At 42.2% G+C, this 19539-nt stretch overlaps 1 protein-coding gene across 5 annotated transcripts in view; it reads left to right on the forward strand.

The window, feature by feature from the left end:
• PPM1G (protein phosphatase, Mg2+/Mn2+ dependent 1G) overlaps positions 1–19210 on the forward strand; it is a 19730-nt gene extending 520 nt beyond the window's left edge. Inside the window, exons 1-11 of one of the 5 annotated variants that reach the window (XM_070573014.1) lie at positions 46–279; positions 13495–13593; positions 13869–13938; positions 14434–14519; positions 14863–14995; positions 15677–16092; positions 16679–16816; positions 17161–17395; positions 17776–17905; positions 18181–18283; positions 18599–19210. In XM_070573014.1, the coding sequence (XP_070429115.1) occupies positions 13911–13938; positions 14434–14519; positions 14863–14995; positions 15677–16092; positions 16679–16816; positions 17161–17395; positions 17776–17905; positions 18181–18283; positions 18599–18805 (1476 nt within the window). In that variant the 5' untranslated portion in view covers positions 46–279; positions 13495–13593; positions 13869–13910 and the 3' untranslated portion in view covers positions 18806–19210. Of the gene's footprint in view, positions 1–45; positions 652–1741; positions 2435–13494; positions 13594–13868; positions 13939–14433; positions 14520–14862; positions 14996–15676; positions 16093–16678; positions 16817–17160; positions 17396–17775; positions 17906–18180; positions 18284–18598 lie in introns of those variants that run through there. The other 4 variants (XM_070573010.1, XM_070573011.1, XM_070573012.1 and 1 more) reach the window with 4 other exon arrangements.
• Positions 19211–19539: the final 329 nt, after the last annotated feature.

Below are 19539 nucleotides of genomic sequence, written 5' to 3' on the forward strand. Positions count from 1 at the left end.
ACCCGACGGAGAAAGGGAGCGGGGGGATGGGGTCATCCCCGGGGAAGGGTCCGAATCGAGAGCCTGCGGCCGCAGTGGCAGTTTGCGGGGCGGCAGCGGCAGCGAGAGCGGGGCCGGGGCCGAGAGGGAGCTGCTGGTGTTTGGGGAGCGTGTGCCGCTGGCCAGCTTGGCGGCGAGTGCTCGGCCATGTGGGGAGAGGCACCTTCCGCCCACTGACTGCCCTCTCCCAGTGCCTTCGCGCCATCTCTCGTGCCAGCCCAGCCCTCCAGGCTCTAAACGGTTTAGTGTGGGAGTAAAGATGAAAAGAGGGACTATTCCTTTAGTTTTGCGAGGAAGAAGCGAATGGATGTGAATGACTACTTTTAAAAAAATATGTGATCTGAGAGGCCTCTTTGGGCGAGGAGTTTGACAGCGAAAGGAAGCCCGGGCAAATAGTCTGTTTCAAATTCTCGACACCTGGTTGCCTGGCACTGGACACCAAGTGTCAATTTCAGAGGTGTGACCTGACCTCCAAGAATTGTCACTCGTTTTTATTCTCTTCAGAACCTTTTATGGCCTTTAGAAAACTTGAGTTGTGTCAATCACTGTAATTTCTTTTTTATTATGCTTGATGTTTTTTTCCTCACTCGAGATTTCTCTAAAACGTCTGCGGTAATTGTCATTTGCCTGTGCTCGTTGTAGTTTATAGTTTCCTTGATTTTCAATCATCTCATCAATTTTGTTTTGTCTAACCTACAGAGAGCTGATTTTTCTTTTCCAGAAAATTTCGCTCTGGATAAAAGAGAAAAATGGAAAAATTCTGGATAAAGAGGAGTGGTATTGGGCAAAATGGATGTGAAACTACAAAAAAGAACAGGGAAAACTATGGTAGGAAGGAAAGGGAGACAGATTTGTATAAGAGGTGTCTTTGTGAAGAGTGTTGTGAGATATAGGCAGAGGGGCCAGGAAAATGCTCTAATTATATCTGGGATTGAGGGTTTACCTGCTTAGTAGGTGGGCTTCAGGTAACAGCCAAATACCGACTCCCTTGGGAATTTCTTCAAATCCCTCACTCCTCCCTGTGGTTAGCTCTGGAATGACAGTATAAACTTAAATGGTTTGTTCTCAGACTCAGCTTTTATACTCACAGCAGACTTTAAACAATTCTATCATTAGGTATACAATTTCAAGAATGGAGGGGATCCTATAGTTCGTCTCATCTAGTTTGGCTCCCACATTTTACAGCTTGGAAATTGAGGCCCAGAAAGGTTAAGACACTTGTGGAAAGAATCTCCTGGATGAAATTGTTCAAGACACTTGCTAGACACTTATCATCTGTATCAACCTGAAGTATTGCATTCATATTTCACTGTGGTGCACAGTATTGAGCTTACTGGGTGCTTGGTAAATGTAGTCGTCTGACTGATAGAAATATCTGGATATAGCTTCACGAGGAAAGCCTTAATGTAAGGCTGGGGTTTGGGTTAATTGGTAGTTTGGAGTTTCCATTTCTATGGCATTTTCTGTTAATATTGTAAGATTCAAGGTGACCGTTTGCTCTCACAGTAAGGCTTTCCCTTCAGGTTTCTCATTCCATATTTTCTACTTTCCTCTCCACTGTGGTTTTTCCGTTCTTTGGTACTCTTTCTAGTTTTCTTTGTGATTGAGTTGCTTCGATATTCAGTTTTCCGAGTTGTTTCCCAGTAATTTTGTGCTGTTTTCTTCTTCTCTACAGGGCATTTCCTTTTATTTTTAGTTTCTCCTCTGGTAATTAGAAAATGACTTTTTTCATTGGGGGTTGTTTGGTTTGTAGAGATCTTGCTAGACTATTCCTTACATCCTAATCTACCTCCTGAGGGGTAGTGATTTAGGATTGTAAAATCTGCCTGTTATGCTGTTTCTGAGTTTACTTTGTTTGAATAGATGTACCTAATCGAATCCTCTTGAAGTCCTGTGTGGGATCCTGTTCTGCAGCATTGATACTTTTCCTTCTGGCTTTGTTTCCTTTCTTCCCAAAGTATTACATAATTTCTTTGCTATGGCAAGAAAATAACTATGACTTCTAGCCTCTTGAGGGAATCTTATCTTTTCAGAAAGTCTAAGCCTGTTTCTCTTAACTTTTAAGGCTTAATTCTACCATTTTATTGTCTGTTGACGTTATTTGCTTGGTGCTAATGATTCAGTTGAGGTAAGTTTGTCATGCCAATACACATTACAAAGGTTGCTAAAATCCTGACTGATGCATAGATTTGGCCTTAGGGAGTACTGTTTTATTACTTCTCTTGAGGCAAGGATGGCAACTGACATAGCTGGCATTTTCTACTTTCTGCTCCTCTCCAGCCCCTCTTGCTGTGGAACCAGGGTGTTTTGAGGAGGGGTAATCAGAATACTACAGTTGATATTCCCTTCCCTTCTTCCTTCTCCATGGTTTGGAGGGACCCTCAAGCTGGTTGAGGTATGTATTTTGGAGGTTAACATGTAGGTTGTGGAAGGGTGCCTGAGAAATGTGTGTGGAAAGGCTCTGAGTTTTTGGTGCCTAATGAGAAGTCCAATCTAAAACAGTTTTAGTTGATGTAGTCTTAAAGAGACAAGGGTACTTTTAGTTTTTGTTGTGAGTTTCTCTGGAAGCGACTGAATTGCTTTCTGTGGGGAGTTAGGATTTTTTAAAAATTCTATAAATCATATTTGCCCTTTTTTAAAGTATCAATACCTAGAGTATAATTTTGAGAAAGCTAGCTGCCAAATCTGGGTTATTAATGGTCATAGGGGGTCATCTAGAATTGAATATAGATAATGTTGAGCTGAAAATTCTTAAGATACCTGCATGACAGTTTCAATCATTATGTTAATGGGGGAAAATATAAAATGAGATACCACAACCATGCTGTAGGGTTCCACTTGAGCGAGAGCATCTGAAGCTGAAGAGCATTTATTGTTTGATCCTCAGATTGGTGTCTCATCTCTGTAGCTTAAAGCATTTTTTACTTACTGAACCAGATCAGAATTCTTTTGTCTAGGATGCAGTTAAGCACCTTTTAGAAAAGGGCATTCTTTTCATTTGATTAGCATGCAGTACCAATACTTCACAATTCAAAGATAGTATGAAATGATATCAGATGTATGCCCTTGAATATGGAGAAATTATTTTCTACTATACTGTCCCTTTATAAGTTCTCAAGCAACTGGAAGTTAAATCAGAACTTATTCCTCAAATTTCAAGAATATTTCACATAAATTATTTCTATTGCCCAATCCCCTGGCAGATGATACTACTGCTTCTCCATCCCTGACCCTCTGTTGGGTTATCATCTTGGAATTGTACAATCTTGGAATTGAATTTGAGTGTAGAAATTTAACAGATCTGGGAGGCCGGCCCCGTGGCCCAGTGGTTAAGTTCGCGAGCTCTGCTTCAGCGGCCCAGTTGGGATCCTGGGCGAGGATATGACACTGCTCATCGAACCATGTTGAGGCGGCATCCCACATGCCACAGCTAGAAGGACCCCCAACTAAAAATACACAACTATGTACCTGGGGGCTTTGGGAAGAAAAAGGAAAAATAAAATATTAAAAAAAAAAAAAAGAAATTTAACAGATCTGATCAGTAGTCCTTGCCATTGTAAGCTGCTATTAAAAATTATGCTGTCTGGAAGCACAAATCTTTAGAACTGAACTTAAAGCATCACTGATATTTAATCACATGCTATATCCTGAGTAGTGATTCCAGGGGAGTTGTTTTCTGTTTCCCTCTAGATCTAGTTCAAAGATGGAGTATATCAACTTTTAATCATAGATAGTACTTGAAAATGCGTATACAGGACCCTTTTTAAACAATTTTATTGAGGTATAATTTACATGCCATATTCATTTAAAGTGTACATTTCAGTGGTTAATATATTCACAGAGTTGTACAGGCATCACCCCTTAATTTTAGAACATTTTCATCACCCCAAAAAGAAACCTGATAACCATTACCAGTCACTCCCTATCCCCCCTCCTCTAACCCCTGACAACTGCTAATTTACGTTATGTCTCTATGGGTTTGCCTATTCTGAACATTTCATATAAATGAAATCATGAATATGTCACCTTTTATGTCTGGTTTCTTTTACTAAACATAATTTTTTTTTTAAGATTTTTTTATTTTTCCTATTTCTCCCCAAAGCCCCCCGGTACATAGTAGTGTATTTTTAGTTGTGGGTCCTTCTGGTTGTGGCATGTGGGACGCTGCCTCAGCATGGCTCGATGAGCAGTGCCGTGTCCAGGCCCAGGATTTGAACTAGCGAAACCCTGGGCTGCCAAAGCACAGTGTGCGAACTTAACCACTCAGCCATGGCGCTGGCCCAAAACATAATATTTTTAAGGGTCATCCATGTTGAATCATGAATCAGTCAGTACTTCATTCCTTTTTATGGCTGAATACTATTCCATTTTATGGACATTTTGTTTATCCACTCCTCAGTTGATGGGATGTTTGGATTTCCACGTTTTGGCTATTATGAATAATGATGCTATGAACATTCATGTACAACTTTTTGTGTGGAAATGAGTTTTTATTTCTTTTGAGTGTATACCTAGGAGTGGAATTGCTGGGTTGTATAGTAACTCCATATTTAACATTTTGAGGAACTGCCTAACTCTCTTCCAAAGTGGTTGCACCATTTTACATTCCTGCCAGCAATATATGAGGGTGTCAGTTTCTCTGTGTCCTCCCTATACTTGTTATCACCTGTCTTTTTTATTATAGCTGTTCTAGTGGGTGTGAAATGGTATCTCATTGTGGTTTTTTATTATATTTCCCTGATGGCTAATGATGTTTGAGCATCTTTTATTGTGCTAATTGGCCATTTATACCTTTGGAGAAATTTCTGTTCAGATCCTTTGTCCAGTTTTAGTTGAGTTGTCTTTGTTGTCTTTTTATTGAGATATAAGAGTTCTTTATGTATTTTGGATACAAGTCCCTTATAAGATATAATTTGCAAATATTTTCTCCCATTCTGTGGGCTTCCTTTTTGCTTTCTTGTTGGTGTCCTTTGAAACACAAAAGTTTTTAATTTTGATGAAGTCCGATTTATTAAGAGTTTTATAGTTTTAGCTCTTACATTTAGGTCTATGATCCATTTGCGTTAGTTTTTTTTTATGGTGTAAGAAAGGTATCCAACTTCGTACTTTTGTGTGTGGATACCTAGTTGTCCAAGCAGCATTTGCTAAAAAGCCTATTCTTTTCCCTCATTGAATTATTTTGACATCATTGTTGAAGATCAATTGACCATAAATATGAGGGTTTATTTCTCTTAATTCCATTTCTTTGATCTATATACTTATTTTTATGCCAGTACCACACTTTCTTGGTTGCTATAGCTTTGTGGTAAGTTTTGAAGTTGGAAAGTTTGAGTCTTCCAACTTAGTTCTTTTTCTTGTTTCTTCTTTTCTGGGTCCCTTGCATTTCTATTTGAACTGTAGGATCATTTCTGTACAAAAGGCACCTGGGATTTTGATAAGGATTGTGCTGAATCTTTGGATCAATTGAGTATTGCTACCTTAGCAATATTAAGTCTGTAGTTTTCTTGTGATGTCTATCTGATTTTGGTATCAGGATAATACTGGCCTCATAGGATGAGTTGGGAAGTGTTGTTGCTTCTATATTTTGGAAGAGTTTGTGAAGAATTGGTAATAATTCTTTAAGTAGTTGGTAGAATTCACCACTGAAGCCCATTGGGACTGAGCTTTTCTTTGTGGGAATTTTTTTAATATTATTTATTTTTAATTGCAGTAAAATACATATAAAATTTACTACTTTAACCATTTTAAAATGTATAGTTCAGTAGTGTTAAATAAATTCACATTGTTGTGCAGCCAATCTCCAGAACTCTTTTCATCTTGCAAAACTGAAACTCTGTACCCATTAAACAATTCCCCATTTTCCTTCCCCTCCAGCCACTGGCAACCACTATTCTACTTTCTGTCTCTATGAATTTGATTACTCTAGGTACCTTATATAAAGACAGATTTGTCTTTTTGTGACTGGCTTATTTCACTTAGCATAATGTCCTCAAGATTCATTCATGTTGTAGCATGTATCAGAATTTCCTTTCTTTTTTTGTGTGTGTGAGGAAGACTGGCCTTGAGCTAACACCTGTTGCCAGTCTTCCTCTTTTTGCTTGAGGAAGATTGTCCCTGAGCTAACATCTGTGCCAACCTTCCTCTATTTTATGTAGGATGCCACCACAGCTTGACTTGATGAGTGGTCTAGGTCCACACCCAGGATCCAAACCCACGAACCTTGGGCTGCCAAAGCAGAGCACACGAACTTAACCACTTTGCCACTGGGCCAGCCCCAGAATTTCCTTCTTTTTTAAGGCTGAATAATATTCTATTGTATGTATATACCACATTTCGTTTATCCTTTTTTTTTAAAGTAGCTATTTTTTTTTTCTCCCCAAAGCCCCCCAGTACATAGTTGTATATTCTTCGTTGTGGGTCCTTCTAGTTGTGGCATGTGGGACACCGCCCCAGCATGGCTCGATGAGCAGTGCTATGTCCGTGCCCAGGATTCGAACCAACGAAACACTGGGCCACCTGCAGCGGAGTGCATGAACTTAACCACTCGGCCACGGGGCCAGCCCCGCCAGTCTTCCTCTTTTTGTATATAAGCTGCTGCCTCGGCATGGCCACTGACAGGTGAGTGGTGTACGTCTGTGCACAGGAACTGAACCTGGACTCCTGAAACAGAGCATGCCAAACTTAACCACTAGGTCATCAGGGCTGGCCCTTGTTTATCCTTCCATCTGTTGATGGACACTTGAACTGTTTCTGCCTTTTGGCTTTGTGAATAAAGCTGCTGTGAACATGGGTGTACAGATATCTCTTTGAGATCCTGCTGGGAAGTCCAAGGTCAAGGTATCTGGTGAAGCCCACTTCTTGGTTCATAGATGGCTGTCTTCTAGCTGTGTCCTCACAAGGCAAGGGAGCTCTCTGGGGTCCCTTTTATAAGGGCACTAATCTCATTCATGAGGGCTCCTCTATTATGACCTAATTACCTCCCAAAGCCCCTACCTCCATACACCGTTACATTGGGGATTATGTTTCAACGTATGAATTTTAGGGGGACACAAAATATTCAGTCTATAGCACAGTGGTAATACATACATATAACTTTAAAAGTTGGATAGTAATATGTGATTTTGTAAAACCAAAAACTTAGTTCCCTTCCCAAACACCTTCAAATTTTTTATCTTAACTTGTAAAGATTTAGATAAATTTATGTATCATGACTCTAAATGGTTGATCCAGTGATACAGAGAATAGTTGTGGATGTATTTTTAACCTTAGGAGATTGAGATCAGATCAGGAAGGATAACTAAGCCTTTATTAATACAGATCCATTGGTTGTCTAGAAAGTCAGAAGGGTCAGTGTGATAGATGATTTGGTAAGGCAAGGCCCAAGATCCGTGACTCAGGTGAATTCTATTCTGAGTCATCTCCTCCACATCATCTCAATGGTGGTTATGTTATGATATGTTTCCAGGTTTAGGGTAGGAAATGAAGGAGGAATTACCCTTAAGGTGTTTGTCCTGAGGCAGCTGGGAACTCACCAGCATAAGCAAACATGGAGGTCCTGCTATGTTGCAGAACATAGTGTTAGACGCCAGAGCTCTAAAGAAATTTAGACAGTCTTTGCTCACATGCTGCTTTGCAATCTAATTTTGGACCTAGGATTCCCTTTTTCTCCATGGAATGTTGGATAACAATACAAATAACCTATGCTGAGTGTCAAATTATTGGTAGAGACAATATATATTAAAAGAGTTCGGGGGCCAGCCCTGTGGCCAAGTGGTTAAGTTCATGTGCTCTGCTTTGGCGGCCTAGGGTTTCACCGGTTTGGATCCTGGGCACCGACATGGCACTACTCATCAGGCCATGCTGAGGCAGCATCCCACATAGCACACCCAGAGGCACTCACAACTAGAATATACAACTATTTACTGGGGGGCTTTGGGGAGAAAAAACGAAAAAAAAAAAGAAAGAAAGAAGATTGGCAACAGTTGTTAGCTCAGGTGCCAGTCTTTAAAAAAAAAAAGAGTTCAGAGCGGGGAATGATCATAGAGTATTGGTATGATTGAGAAAGATCTCTTGGAGGTGGTGAGATTAACTGGACCTTAAGGAAAGAGTATAAATGGGGAAAAATATGGGGAGGAAAGTGGGAGAAGAAAAAAGTATTAGAAGGAGGGATAGGAGGAAAGAGTCTGAGGCAGGCATGCTTATTACTTTGCTGGGGTAGGGTGGTCAGTGTCAAGAATGGAGTAGTTTCTGGGGCCCGCCTGGTGGCCAAATGGTTAAGTTCCTGTGCTCCGCTTCAGCAGCCTGTGGTTCAACGATTTGGATCCTGGGCACAGACCTACGCACTGCTCATCAAGCTATGCTGAGGCGGCATCCCACATAGAGGAACTAGAATGACCTACAACTAGGATATACAGCTATGTACTGGGGCTTTGAGGAGGAAAAAAAATAAATAAATAAAAGTAAGATTGGCAACAGATGTCAGCTCAGGGCCAATCTCCTCACCAAAAAAAAGAGTGGAGTAGTTTCTTTTGAGGAATGGTATGAGAATTAAGAAATTAGGTTATGGAGATTGGTAAGAATGATGACTGAGTGCCTTAAATTGCCAGTTAAGTTGTATGGAATTAATCTTACATGCAGTAGAATCCATTGAAGATTCTAGCAATAAAATGTTATATTAGGAAGATTAATCTGGCAGCTGAAAATGTGTAGGCTAGCTTACAGGGGATATAGAATAGAGACAGGAGAGGAGTTAAAATACTATTAAAAGTAAAGTAATCCAGGAACAAAGTTATGAAGGAAAACTCCTCAGGACTTGGTGATGGATAATGGAAGACAGCCAGGAAGTCAAGGAGGACTAGTGTTAAGTGTTGCCTGGAAGAGTTAAGATTCCATCGACAGAAATAAGACCGGTAGAGGAAGCTCTGACTTTTTGGAGACTACTGAGTTCCTGTTTACATATGTTAAGTTTGAGGTGGAGAAGGGACACCCTATAGAAACAGTCAGTTTGGAGGTACAGAACTGTAATTCTTCACAGAACCCAAGAGAACTTTTCAAGAAAGCTGACATGGTTTGTACTGTTTAATTATATACAATAGTTGGGGAGAATTGAAGCCTGCAAACTGACTATTTGGATTGCTGTTATGGTCTTTGCCTGCTCTGTGAAGTAAGATCTTGAAGAAGGGTTTGAGATTAGGAGTTTAAGCGGAAATGTTAATCTAGAAAGAGGGGAGAAATAACTGTATTTGAGGCAGAAGTGAAGGAGAGGTTAGATGAAGCTATGGAGAAATTTTGTGGTAGAATAGGGAAGATGAAGTAGTTCTTGAAGTATGACCTTGATCTACGTGAAGAAGTTAGCTCATCTGCTAAGAGTGAAAGGAGAATAGCTTCGAGACCTTGAATAGTGTGGGAAAGGTTTGTGACTGGCTGTGGTTAATAAATTTAAGAGTCAGTGCAGAGTAGAGAAAAAAAAATGTTGAATGGAAGTAGTGATCATAATCAACATGATTTTATGACATTTTATGACTAGCAATACTTAGTGGCCCTGATTCAGAGGTAAAGAAAGCAGTTAGTCAGGTTAAACAAGGTTGGATTAGTTTTTCTCAATTGTCAGGAGACAGCGTTGAAATACTTGGCTCTGGCTCAGAAAGGGACAGAGAGAAAGAAAGGCAAGGGTAAAGGTAGGGAGACTGTGATCGAAGATGTGAAGGGGGAAATTGAAGTGCTTAGAGAAGATACAACAGTTCCAAGTGACAATATAGATCCAAAGCCTCACTGACAAGTGGAGGAGAAGGTAACGTGGAGTAGTTCTAGAACAGACCTCAAGGCATAAGATGAATCTTTATGGTGGGCAATTCCTCTTTGAGAGTAAGGACAGAGAAGAAAAATGTGAGCCTGGTGCCGAATTTCAGAGCAGAATATATGTATTTGTATGTTGAATTCCAGTTTACAGAGGACTTTTACGTGTATTGCATCATCCTCACAATAGTCCTGTGATGATATGAGTAAGGTAGATATTCCACATTATAGAGGATAAAATTGAGGCACACCAAGCGATAGCTGGCCAAAGATCACGCAGTATATGGTAGCATGGCAACTGAAGCCAGGGCACAGATTTGTTTTGTCGTTATTCAAAATGGAACAATTATTGTACAAAAATTAAAAATTTAGAAAAGTAGAAAATAGTTATTATCCAAATCCCAGTCTTCACCAAGTTTAATATGTGATCTTCCAGACTTCTAGCGTATACATACAGGTACTTTTTTTTTCCTGCTTTTTATCACAATATGTTGTGAACTTATTTCCAAATTAACACATATTCATCATTTCTGACAGCCGCATATATTCCATTGGAGGGATGTACCATTTGTAATCTAATCTCTTCATGGAAATTTAGATGGTTATAATTGTATTTTATTATAAACAATGCTGTAATAAACATTTTTATACATATCTTCATTTTTATACATATCTTCATATCCTCGTCTTATTCTATAAAATAAACTTTTACAAGTGGAATTGCTAGATTAAAGGGCGTGCACATTTGAAATTTTGGTACATGTTACCAAATTGCCCTGCAGGAAAGCTGTACTAATTTGTGTTCCTGTTGATCAAGATATGAGAATGTGTTTTTACCTTGCTCTTATCATCACTGGATATTGTTAATCTTTTTCATCATCCTAATTTGCACAAAAGGACATTTCCCTGTTTTTAATGTTCATTTCTTTGATTGCTATTGAGGTTAAGTGTTTTTTCGTATGCTCGGTGAGGATGGATCTTCTGCTTCAAGATCACATGCTCTTGTGAGGAACAGATGGGGGAATCAAAATGATGCTTTGAGTAGAGTTGTGGGTTCAAAAGAGATGGTCGAGCTGTGATCTAGAGTAGCGTTGCAGGACAGAGAAAGACCAGTTGATTCTCCTGTTCCACTGGGAAGGAGTGGACGTGAAGACTGCTCCTCCCTACTCTACCAAAAAAGTGGAAATAGTTGGACCAGTTTCTCAAATTTTACTAATAAACATTGAGTCTTTAAAATACGAGTTTACTTTTGAAAAAGCTAAACATTCTCATGGTTCAGTCTCACTCCCATCCCTCTGTACCTTCATTTCCTCCCACTTAACCACTTTTATTAGTTTTCTGTGTATCTTTGTAGTATTACAGTATGAAAAGATAGATATCTATTCCTATGTTCCCTCCTCTTATACAAAAAGCAACTTACTAAATATATCCGTCTGCACTTTGCTTTATTTAGCAAAATGTCTTGGAGATCTTCCATGGATTTTTTTCTTAAAGGAAAGCAATACTTGTGGAACTCCAGTATTCAGTAAAATGATTTTAATTTTGTGTTACTTAAATGTGTACAAATGTAGAACTGGACATAAATTCCATTCTGTCAAACCACACTACAAAGGCAACAGAATTAAAATTGACATTAATATGACACAACTGTTTTGCTGAAACTAATTAGACACACAGCATGACTTAGGTAGTGACGGCTGAGGTACAGTTTCTTATGGGTTTAGCATGCCTGTACTACACTGTGTCCCATGCCAATTTAATTCTCCCACTGCTTTTCTGTAATCCAACCCAGTCCTCCTTACTTTGTTCTACTTTTTCTTTATTCCGTAGCACTACCATCTTTCCATATGAATTATACCATCATTCTATATGATCTACCTATTTATTGTTTTTATTCCGTATATCCCCCATTAGAATGTGAGTTTTTTAATGAAGTATGGGTCTTCATTTTATTCACTGATATATCGCAAGAACCCAGAACTCATCCTGGCACATAATGGATACTCAGATATTTGATGAATGAATGAATGAGTGAACAAAAGAACTCGTAGGCACATTAAAGTCTGAGAGTAACTGGTAGAGGATGCTGGGGCAATAGACAATCATAAAGGCAGGCAAGAAGGTGCTGAGATGGTGGTGAGAGGAGAGGAAGGCCCAGTAAGATAAACCCTGACTTAGAGGGAAGAGAGGCCAGCATGGCTGGTGGTGGAGTGATTGAAAGAGGGAGAAGATGGCATTTGGTCTCTGCTGCTCTCCAGATACTTAGGATGAGGCTAAGAGGCAGTTGGTGATGACTTTAAACAGGCCATCAAGAGCCATCCATGGCAGCCCATTAGCTTCTGGGGCATTTTCTTCTGGAGACGATCAGAGGGAAATACAAAACTAGCTATTTTTCAATGCTCTGCTTCCCTACCTTAAAATAAGTATTCTAGGGGCGGGCCTGGTGGCACAGCAGTTAAGGGAGTACATTCCGCTTCGGCGGCCAGGGTTCGCCGGTTCGGATCCTGGTGCGGACATGGCACCATGTGGCAGGCCATGCTGTGGCAGGTATCCCACATATAAAAAGTAGAGGAAGGGGCCGGCCTGATGGCGCAGCGGTTAAGTGCGCACGTTCCGCTTTGGCAGCCCCGGGGTTCACTGGTTCGGATGCTGGGTGCAGACATGGCACCGCTTGGCAAGCCATGCTGTGGTGGGCATCCCACATATAAAGTCGAGGAAGATGGGCACAGATGTTAGCTCAGGGCCAGTCTTCCTCAGCAAAAACAGGAGGATTGGCAGCAGATGTTAGCTGAGGGCTAATCTTCCTCAAATAAATAAATTTTCTAGACTTGTGTAATGAAAGCATAGTCTTATTTCAGGGACAACAGAAAAACCACTGAACTCAGATTTCCTATTAACACAGTGAGAAATTTTGAAATGCTAATGCCTGAAAGAGAAAGGAGAACTGTTAACTTACATAAGGCTAATCAATTAAACTAAATAGTTGATTATATTCTTTCTGTTTGTAGAAAGTATCTGAAAGAAAGGTTGGGTTGTTTTCCAAGATGGGGCAGTGTCAGCTGAGGCACACTTTTACCAAGATCTGACAGTCTTGGTTGAACTGTGGCTTAGCCTGGAATATTAGTTTGGGGTGGCAGAGTTTTATTATTAGAAGTATTTGATCAAGCCCAGCCTTCCAGCCAAAATTGTTGGTATGGCAGAACCATTGCAAACTTATGATACGTTATGCCATGAGAGTCTAATGATATCTCAGTTCCGGCTGGGGGTAGGAGTTAAGAATTAAGAAGACTGATTATATGGGGCATTGTAAATTCCAGTTGACAAGTACTAAACACAGTGTAGTTTAATAACGTTATTTGTTGGGAAGATATCTTTTGTAAGTATATCCTCTGCCTAGCCTGAGGGTAACTTCTTGAGTGGGTTAAACTTTGAGACAGAGGGGAATAATTTGTTTAGATGGTGCTTTTTTGGGATACAGTTTTACAAAGTTCTAATGCTTTCACTTAGTCTGTCTTAGGACTCTCCTAGAAACTTTTCAGGTTGGTAATGCCCTTGGGTCTCTTTTTGCTATTTTCCCTAACATTTTCTTTGAAGTTCACTGGTTCATAGAATTGGTTTGGAAGTGACTTTAAAGATCCTTTATTCTGGTTCTTCCCATAGTTGCCACAAATCCAAAAGGGTCAGGTCTAGAGTTCCAACAGCCAAACATTCTGCCATCTGGACTGAGATCTCCTAGGCTGAGGCTGCTAGACTGCAGAGGTAGTGACCTGATTCATTTCTCTCCCTTCTTCTCTCTCTCCTTCTTTACCTTTTCCCCCCTCCGTTCTCTCCCTTGCTTTCCTTCCTTTCTTCTACCCTGTACTTCTTTTCTTATTTTATCATCCCATCTTCCTTTCTTATTTCTAGGCCATGTAGGTCAGCCGGGGAAGGGTTAGTGAGATTATGGTGTGAAGGCAATCGTCATGACCTGAGGTGCACAAGGAAGAATATCCTTTGACCTTGAGAAATACTAATTATGCTGTTCTTTTTTCTAGGATGCTCACAACTGTATTCCTGAGCTGGACAGTGAGACAGCCATGTTTTCCGTCTACGATGGACATGGAGGTAGGAAACTTTAGCAAATCATATTGGTAACATTCTAGGACCCCAATTCCAGACTTTCTGGGGCAAGAAGAGGTCCTTTGTTCTTATAATTTCCAAAGTTCTGGTCCTCAGATATCGTTTCCTGCCTGGTGCTGTTTTTCTCTACTCTGCCCTTCTTCCTTCCCTATAGGATATTGTATTGGTTCATATTCTCACCAGGCCTTGTTTTAATCCAAGAAGCCTCTTCCTACATTAGCATTTATCTTTTTTTCACTGAGAACTAAGTATACAGGTGAGAAAAGACAAGAAATATATTAATATAGCCCTGAGAGAGGTGATGGTAAAATCTGTTTTTTGGGTCAGAACTTCCTAAACATTGTCTTTCAAGTAGATTTGAGTTGTCTGAAGATGCTCATCTCCTCAATCCTTGAGATTTACTCCAGTATGGCATATAGATATTATGTTACTTTCTATGTGTGGGAAGCAGTGCGCTGGGTGACCTGACCTTTCTTCTAGGGGAAGAAGTTGCCTTGTACTGTGCCAAATATCTTCCCGATATCATCAAAGATCAGAAGGCCTACAAAGAAGGCAAGCTACAGAAGGTCTGTCTCCCTACAGTGTTCATTCTTCACTTCTATAGGTTTTCCCTTGTTTTTCACTTCTTAGCTTTTCCTTTCTCACTGCCACCTGGCTTCTTAATACATTTCTTATTAAATAATTCTGTGCTTAAAATGAGCTTATGCCCACTTGGGCCTTTTTAGAGCTGCCTAGTTAATGCCCAGACCTATGAACTGTTTTTTATTTATATAAGAGTGTCTCCTAGTGTGGTGGGCCACATTCTACTTTGCATTCCATCCTTGTGCCCAGGATTATATATAGGCAATTCATTTTGTGCCTGCTGTACTTTTTCCTGCACTTGCTTCATACTATTTTGCTTATATTCAGGCTTTGGAAGATGCCTTCTTGGCTATTGATGCCAAACTGACCACTGAGGAAGTCATTAAGGAGCTGGCACAGATTGCAGGGCGACCCACTGAGGATGAGGATGAAAAAGAAAAAGTAGCTGATGAAGATGATGGTGAGTGTGGCATCCCTTGTTTGAGAGGAAATCAGCATTTTAAAGAACTATTCTTTATATTATTTATGTATCAATTCTAAGGGAAGATGACTTCATAGGGACCTGGGGGGTCCTTACATTAAAGAAGCCTATGTTCTCCTGTACTACATGTGGTTATGAAAAGAAGAAAGAGAATTAACTTTTGTTGAGTGCCTACTGTTGTAGTTGTAAACATTTTTATATACATTACCTTTGTTACTGTGATGGAGTCTTTCTGGTTCCTATTAATGTTTAAATGACCTTTTTTCAAGACTGGAGCTGCCATTCACCCTAGCAGCCAGTCATTAAGCCTGGGCCGTAGGCCTAGACTAGCACTGTGGGCTTCTTGGGTCCTCAGCCAAAATAGGGTTTCCAACTTACCAATAAAAAATGAGAAGTGATAGAGGAAATATAGTAACTAGTGTTCCTTTGACTAAGAAGGGGGTGAAAGACAAAGACCAAAGGAAGTCTATGGAGGCAGATGGTACTTGAGGAGAAGGAAGCAAAGGAGTGTTGTTCTGAGACTTGATAAGTGAGAGGAGCCTTAGGAGTAGGAGGTGGTGGGGAAGTGGAACTAAGACTGCAGGGCTGTGGAGGTAGTGAGAGGGACTGATCCCATGAGGAGTCTGGCATGGGGGCGCTGATTTAGCCTCTTCCCTGCAGTGGACAATGAGGAGGCTGCACTGCTGCATGAAGAGGCTACCATGACTATTGAAGAGCTGCTGACACGCTATGGGCAGAACTGTCACAAGGGTGCTCCCCACAGCAAATCTGGAGCTGGGACAGGCGAGGAACCAGGGTCCCAGGGCCTCAATGGGGAGGCAGGACCTGAGGACCCATCTAGGGAAACTTCTTCAGAGGAAAATGGCCCCACAGCTAAGACCCACACAGGCCTTTCCTCCAACTCGGAACGTGGGACTGAGGCAGGCCAAGGTGGTGAGCCTGGCACTCCCACTGGTGAGGCTGGGCCTTCCTGCTCTTCAGCCTCCGAGAAACTGCCTCGAGTTGCTAAGTCCAAGTTCTTTGAGGACAGTGAGGATGAGTCAGATGAGGCGGAGGAGGAAGAGGAAGACAGCGAGGTAAGGGCCTGTGGGAGCAGACAGATGCTGAATTTTCAGATAGGGCCTGTTTTGTTGCCATGGATAGCTTTCGACTCTTTTCCTTCTCCTATTTTGACACCATCCCCAAAGACCCACTATATTCCAAGCTTTTCTTGAATTCATTCTCTCTCCACCAACAAGGTGCCATTAGCCTTCTTATCTCTTCCTTTATTGATACTATAACAAATAGATTTAGTTCTGGCCTTTCAGAATCTGTCTCCTAGAGAGGGAACAGGAAGTTGGTTGTTGTTTTTTTGGATATTTGGGTGTTTCTCTGGGCAACTTATTTTCTGGCCATGTTGCCTGGAGGGTGGTTTTGGCTGACAGCCCTGACCTTCCCCAGGGCTTCCTGCTAGTGACTGCTGAGTCCAGTTCAGGATATCAGTTATGCCCATCCTAGCTCACTCCCTTCTCCCAGATTTTCCCATGATGATCATATAGTTGTATCTTTCAGTGTTTTGAGGACCTGTGCTCAGCTAGGGCCTCTTGGTTCTGAGTATGAGTTGGGGGGAGGGGAGCAGAGGGTCATCCCCGTCTCAGCAGCCTGGGGTCATCCCTCTGGCAGGAATGCAGTGAGGAAGAGGATGGCTACAGCAGTGAAGAGGCAGAGAATGAGGAAGATGAGGATGACACTGAGGAGGCTGAAGAGGACGAAGAAGAAGAAGAGGAGATGATGGTGCCTGGGATGGAAGGCAAAGAGGAGGTGTGTGGGGAAGGGGGGCGGTGAGTCTGGAAAAGCCAAGAGGCAGATGTGAATCCCCTGATTTTGATTTTGGGACAGGGGATCTCCTTTCTATCTTGGTACTGAAGTCATGTCATGGGGGGGATATTCTGCAAGGGGAATGAGGTCTTTTGGGTACAATTATCTCAGAAAAGGGAGGGAGCATGCTGTAGTCTCGGGAAAGATTCAATTTGTGCTCCTCCTGTTTGTTAAAGCTCTCTTGGTGGTCCTAGTGAGAGGAGAAGGCATAGGAAAATGGTCAGGGGAGCACTGCTGAGGAGCTCATGTCCAGAAGCTCCTTTGATGCTCCCTTTCTTCCTCTTAAGCCTGGCTCTGACAGTGGTACAACAGCAGTGGTGGCTCTGATACGAGGGAAGCAGTTGATTGTAGCCAATGCAGGAGACTCTCGCTGTGTGGTGTCTGAGGCTGGCAAAGCTTTAGACATGTCCTATGACCACAAACCAGAGGATGAAGTGGAGCTAGCACGCATCAAGAATGCTGGTGGCAAGGTCACCATGGATGGGCGAGTCAACGGGGGCCTCAACCTCTCCAGAGCCATTGGTAAGGGCTAGGAAACTGTGGGAAAGATTTCTGGGGTCTTGTTCTTTGTTCAGACTGCCTACTAGCAAATTTTAATCTTCATAGTCCTTGTACCTTTCCAAGTACTTTTGTATCTACGACCTCTGTTCTTAAATGTCTCTGTGAGATAGGTAAGATACGTATCATTTTGGATAATGAAAAAGATAGGTGAGCGACTTCCTTAAGGCTCAGCAACCTGAAGACGGGGCTAAAATTAGAAAAACTAGAACGCAGTTCTCTGTTCCGCTAGATTATGGAACTTTGTAAAGAAGGGAAATGAATGGCAAGGCTTGACTGGCCTCAAACACAAGTCTGTGGGAAGTGCCCAAACTACTCATCAACCAACCATTCCTTTACTTCAGGAGACCACTTCTACAAGAGAAACAAGAACTTGCCACCTGAGGAACAGATGATTTCAGCCCTTCCTGACATTAAGGTGCTGACTCTCACTGACGACCACGAATTCATGGTCATTGCCTGTGATGGCATCTGGTGAGCACCAGTGGAATGCCCTAAAATTCCCTTTTTTCTGCAGCATACTTCTCTTATGGGGCTTTGAGCCAGCTTTATCATCCCTTTAATGGCTGCATTCAGCACCTTTTCTTTAGTGCCTGGGCAGACCTCTTGTTATAGAGACACCCAAGCCTAAGGCAGAACTGAGGATAGTCTCTGTAGGTGTTTACATTGGCCTAGGCTGTCACCTCTACCTATACTCCTTTACTCTGCCTTGGTGGGACTAAAGAAGATTCTATTGTTTTTGACCCCAGGAATGTGATGAGCAGCCAGGAAGTTATAGACTTTATTCAATCAAAGATCAGCCAGCGTGATGAAAATGGGGAGCTTCGGTTATTGTCATCTATCGTAGAAGAGGTGAGTCCCAGGATGGAGGAGAGGTGTCTGGTCTACTCAGCCAAGGTTTTCTCTTTTGACTTGAGCTAAAACCAGAGCCTGGGAATAGCATTAATTACTGACAGATGCCAAATCCCAACTAGAAAGTTCCACCTTGCCTCATTTCCCTGACTTATCCTTATGCCTCATAGACTAGCAAGTGGTGTTTTGTGATACCTGTTGCCTATTCCCCTCCTTCCTCTACCCTGTCTCAGCAGGGCCAGCCCTCTTGTGGCACTTTAGGTTCTCAGAAAGGTGTTCAAACCCTGAAGCTGAGCTACCCTGTCCCTTTTGTAGCTGCTGGATCAGTGCCTGGCACCTGACACTTCTGGGGACGGTACAGGGTGTGACAACATGACCTGCATCATCATTTGCTTCAAGCCCCGAAATACAGCAGAGCTTCAGCCAGAGAGTGGCAAAAGGAAACTGGAGGGGGTGCTTTCTACTGAGGAGGCTGAAGAAAATGGCAACAGTGACAAGAAGAAGAAGGCCAAGCGGGACTAGCGGTTGCCCAGACCCCTGCCCACCTAGACTGTTTTCTGAGCCCCTCCGGACCTGAGACTGAGTTTTGTCTTTTTCCTTTAGCCTTAGCAGTGGTTATAAGGTGTGCAGGGGGAGCTGGGTGGCTTTACTCAGCCCATTCCAAAGAGGGCTCTCCTTCCACCCAGCAGCCTGGGAGCCTCTGCTGTCCTCCCCAGCCTCCTCCTTGCTCCTTGGGGCTCATCACCGGTTCTGTGCCTGTGCTCTGTTGTGTTGCAGGGAAGGACTGGCGGTTCTGGTTTTTACTCTGTGAACTTTATTTAAAGACATTCTTTTTTATTAGCGGCTCCATGGCCCCCAGCCGCTTGCACCCGCTCTCTGTTGTACACTTTGAATCAACACTTTTTCAGACTAAAGGCCAAAACCTAATTGTGCCCATGGTGTCCTTTTTTCTCTGCTGCCGTCCTGTCTGGGCCACCCAGGTTGCCCTGGCCTCACACTTGAGCCCCATCGGTAGCATCTTCCGAGCTCCTCTGCGCATGTGTGTGTGTGTGCCTATGTGTGTGTATGTGTCAGGGAGATGGGGCCCGGGTATTGTAACTCTCCCAGCTGCTGGCAGGCTGGCCTGGCGTCGCGGCTCGTCCTCACCCCCTCCTGGAGTCAGGAATAATATCCTCATTCCCCCGGGGAGGGGTCAAGATAGGCCAGGCAGCCGTTGAGTCTGAAACCAGGGGCAGGGCTTCTCCTGCCCTCCTGGC

Source organism: Equus przewalskii, chromosome 14 (assembly GCF_037783145.1).
Source record: "Equus przewalskii isolate Varuska chromosome 14, EquPr2, whole genome shotgun sequence".
Lineage (NCBI taxonomy): Eukaryota > Metazoa > Chordata > Mammalia > Perissodactyla > Equidae > Equus > Equus przewalskii.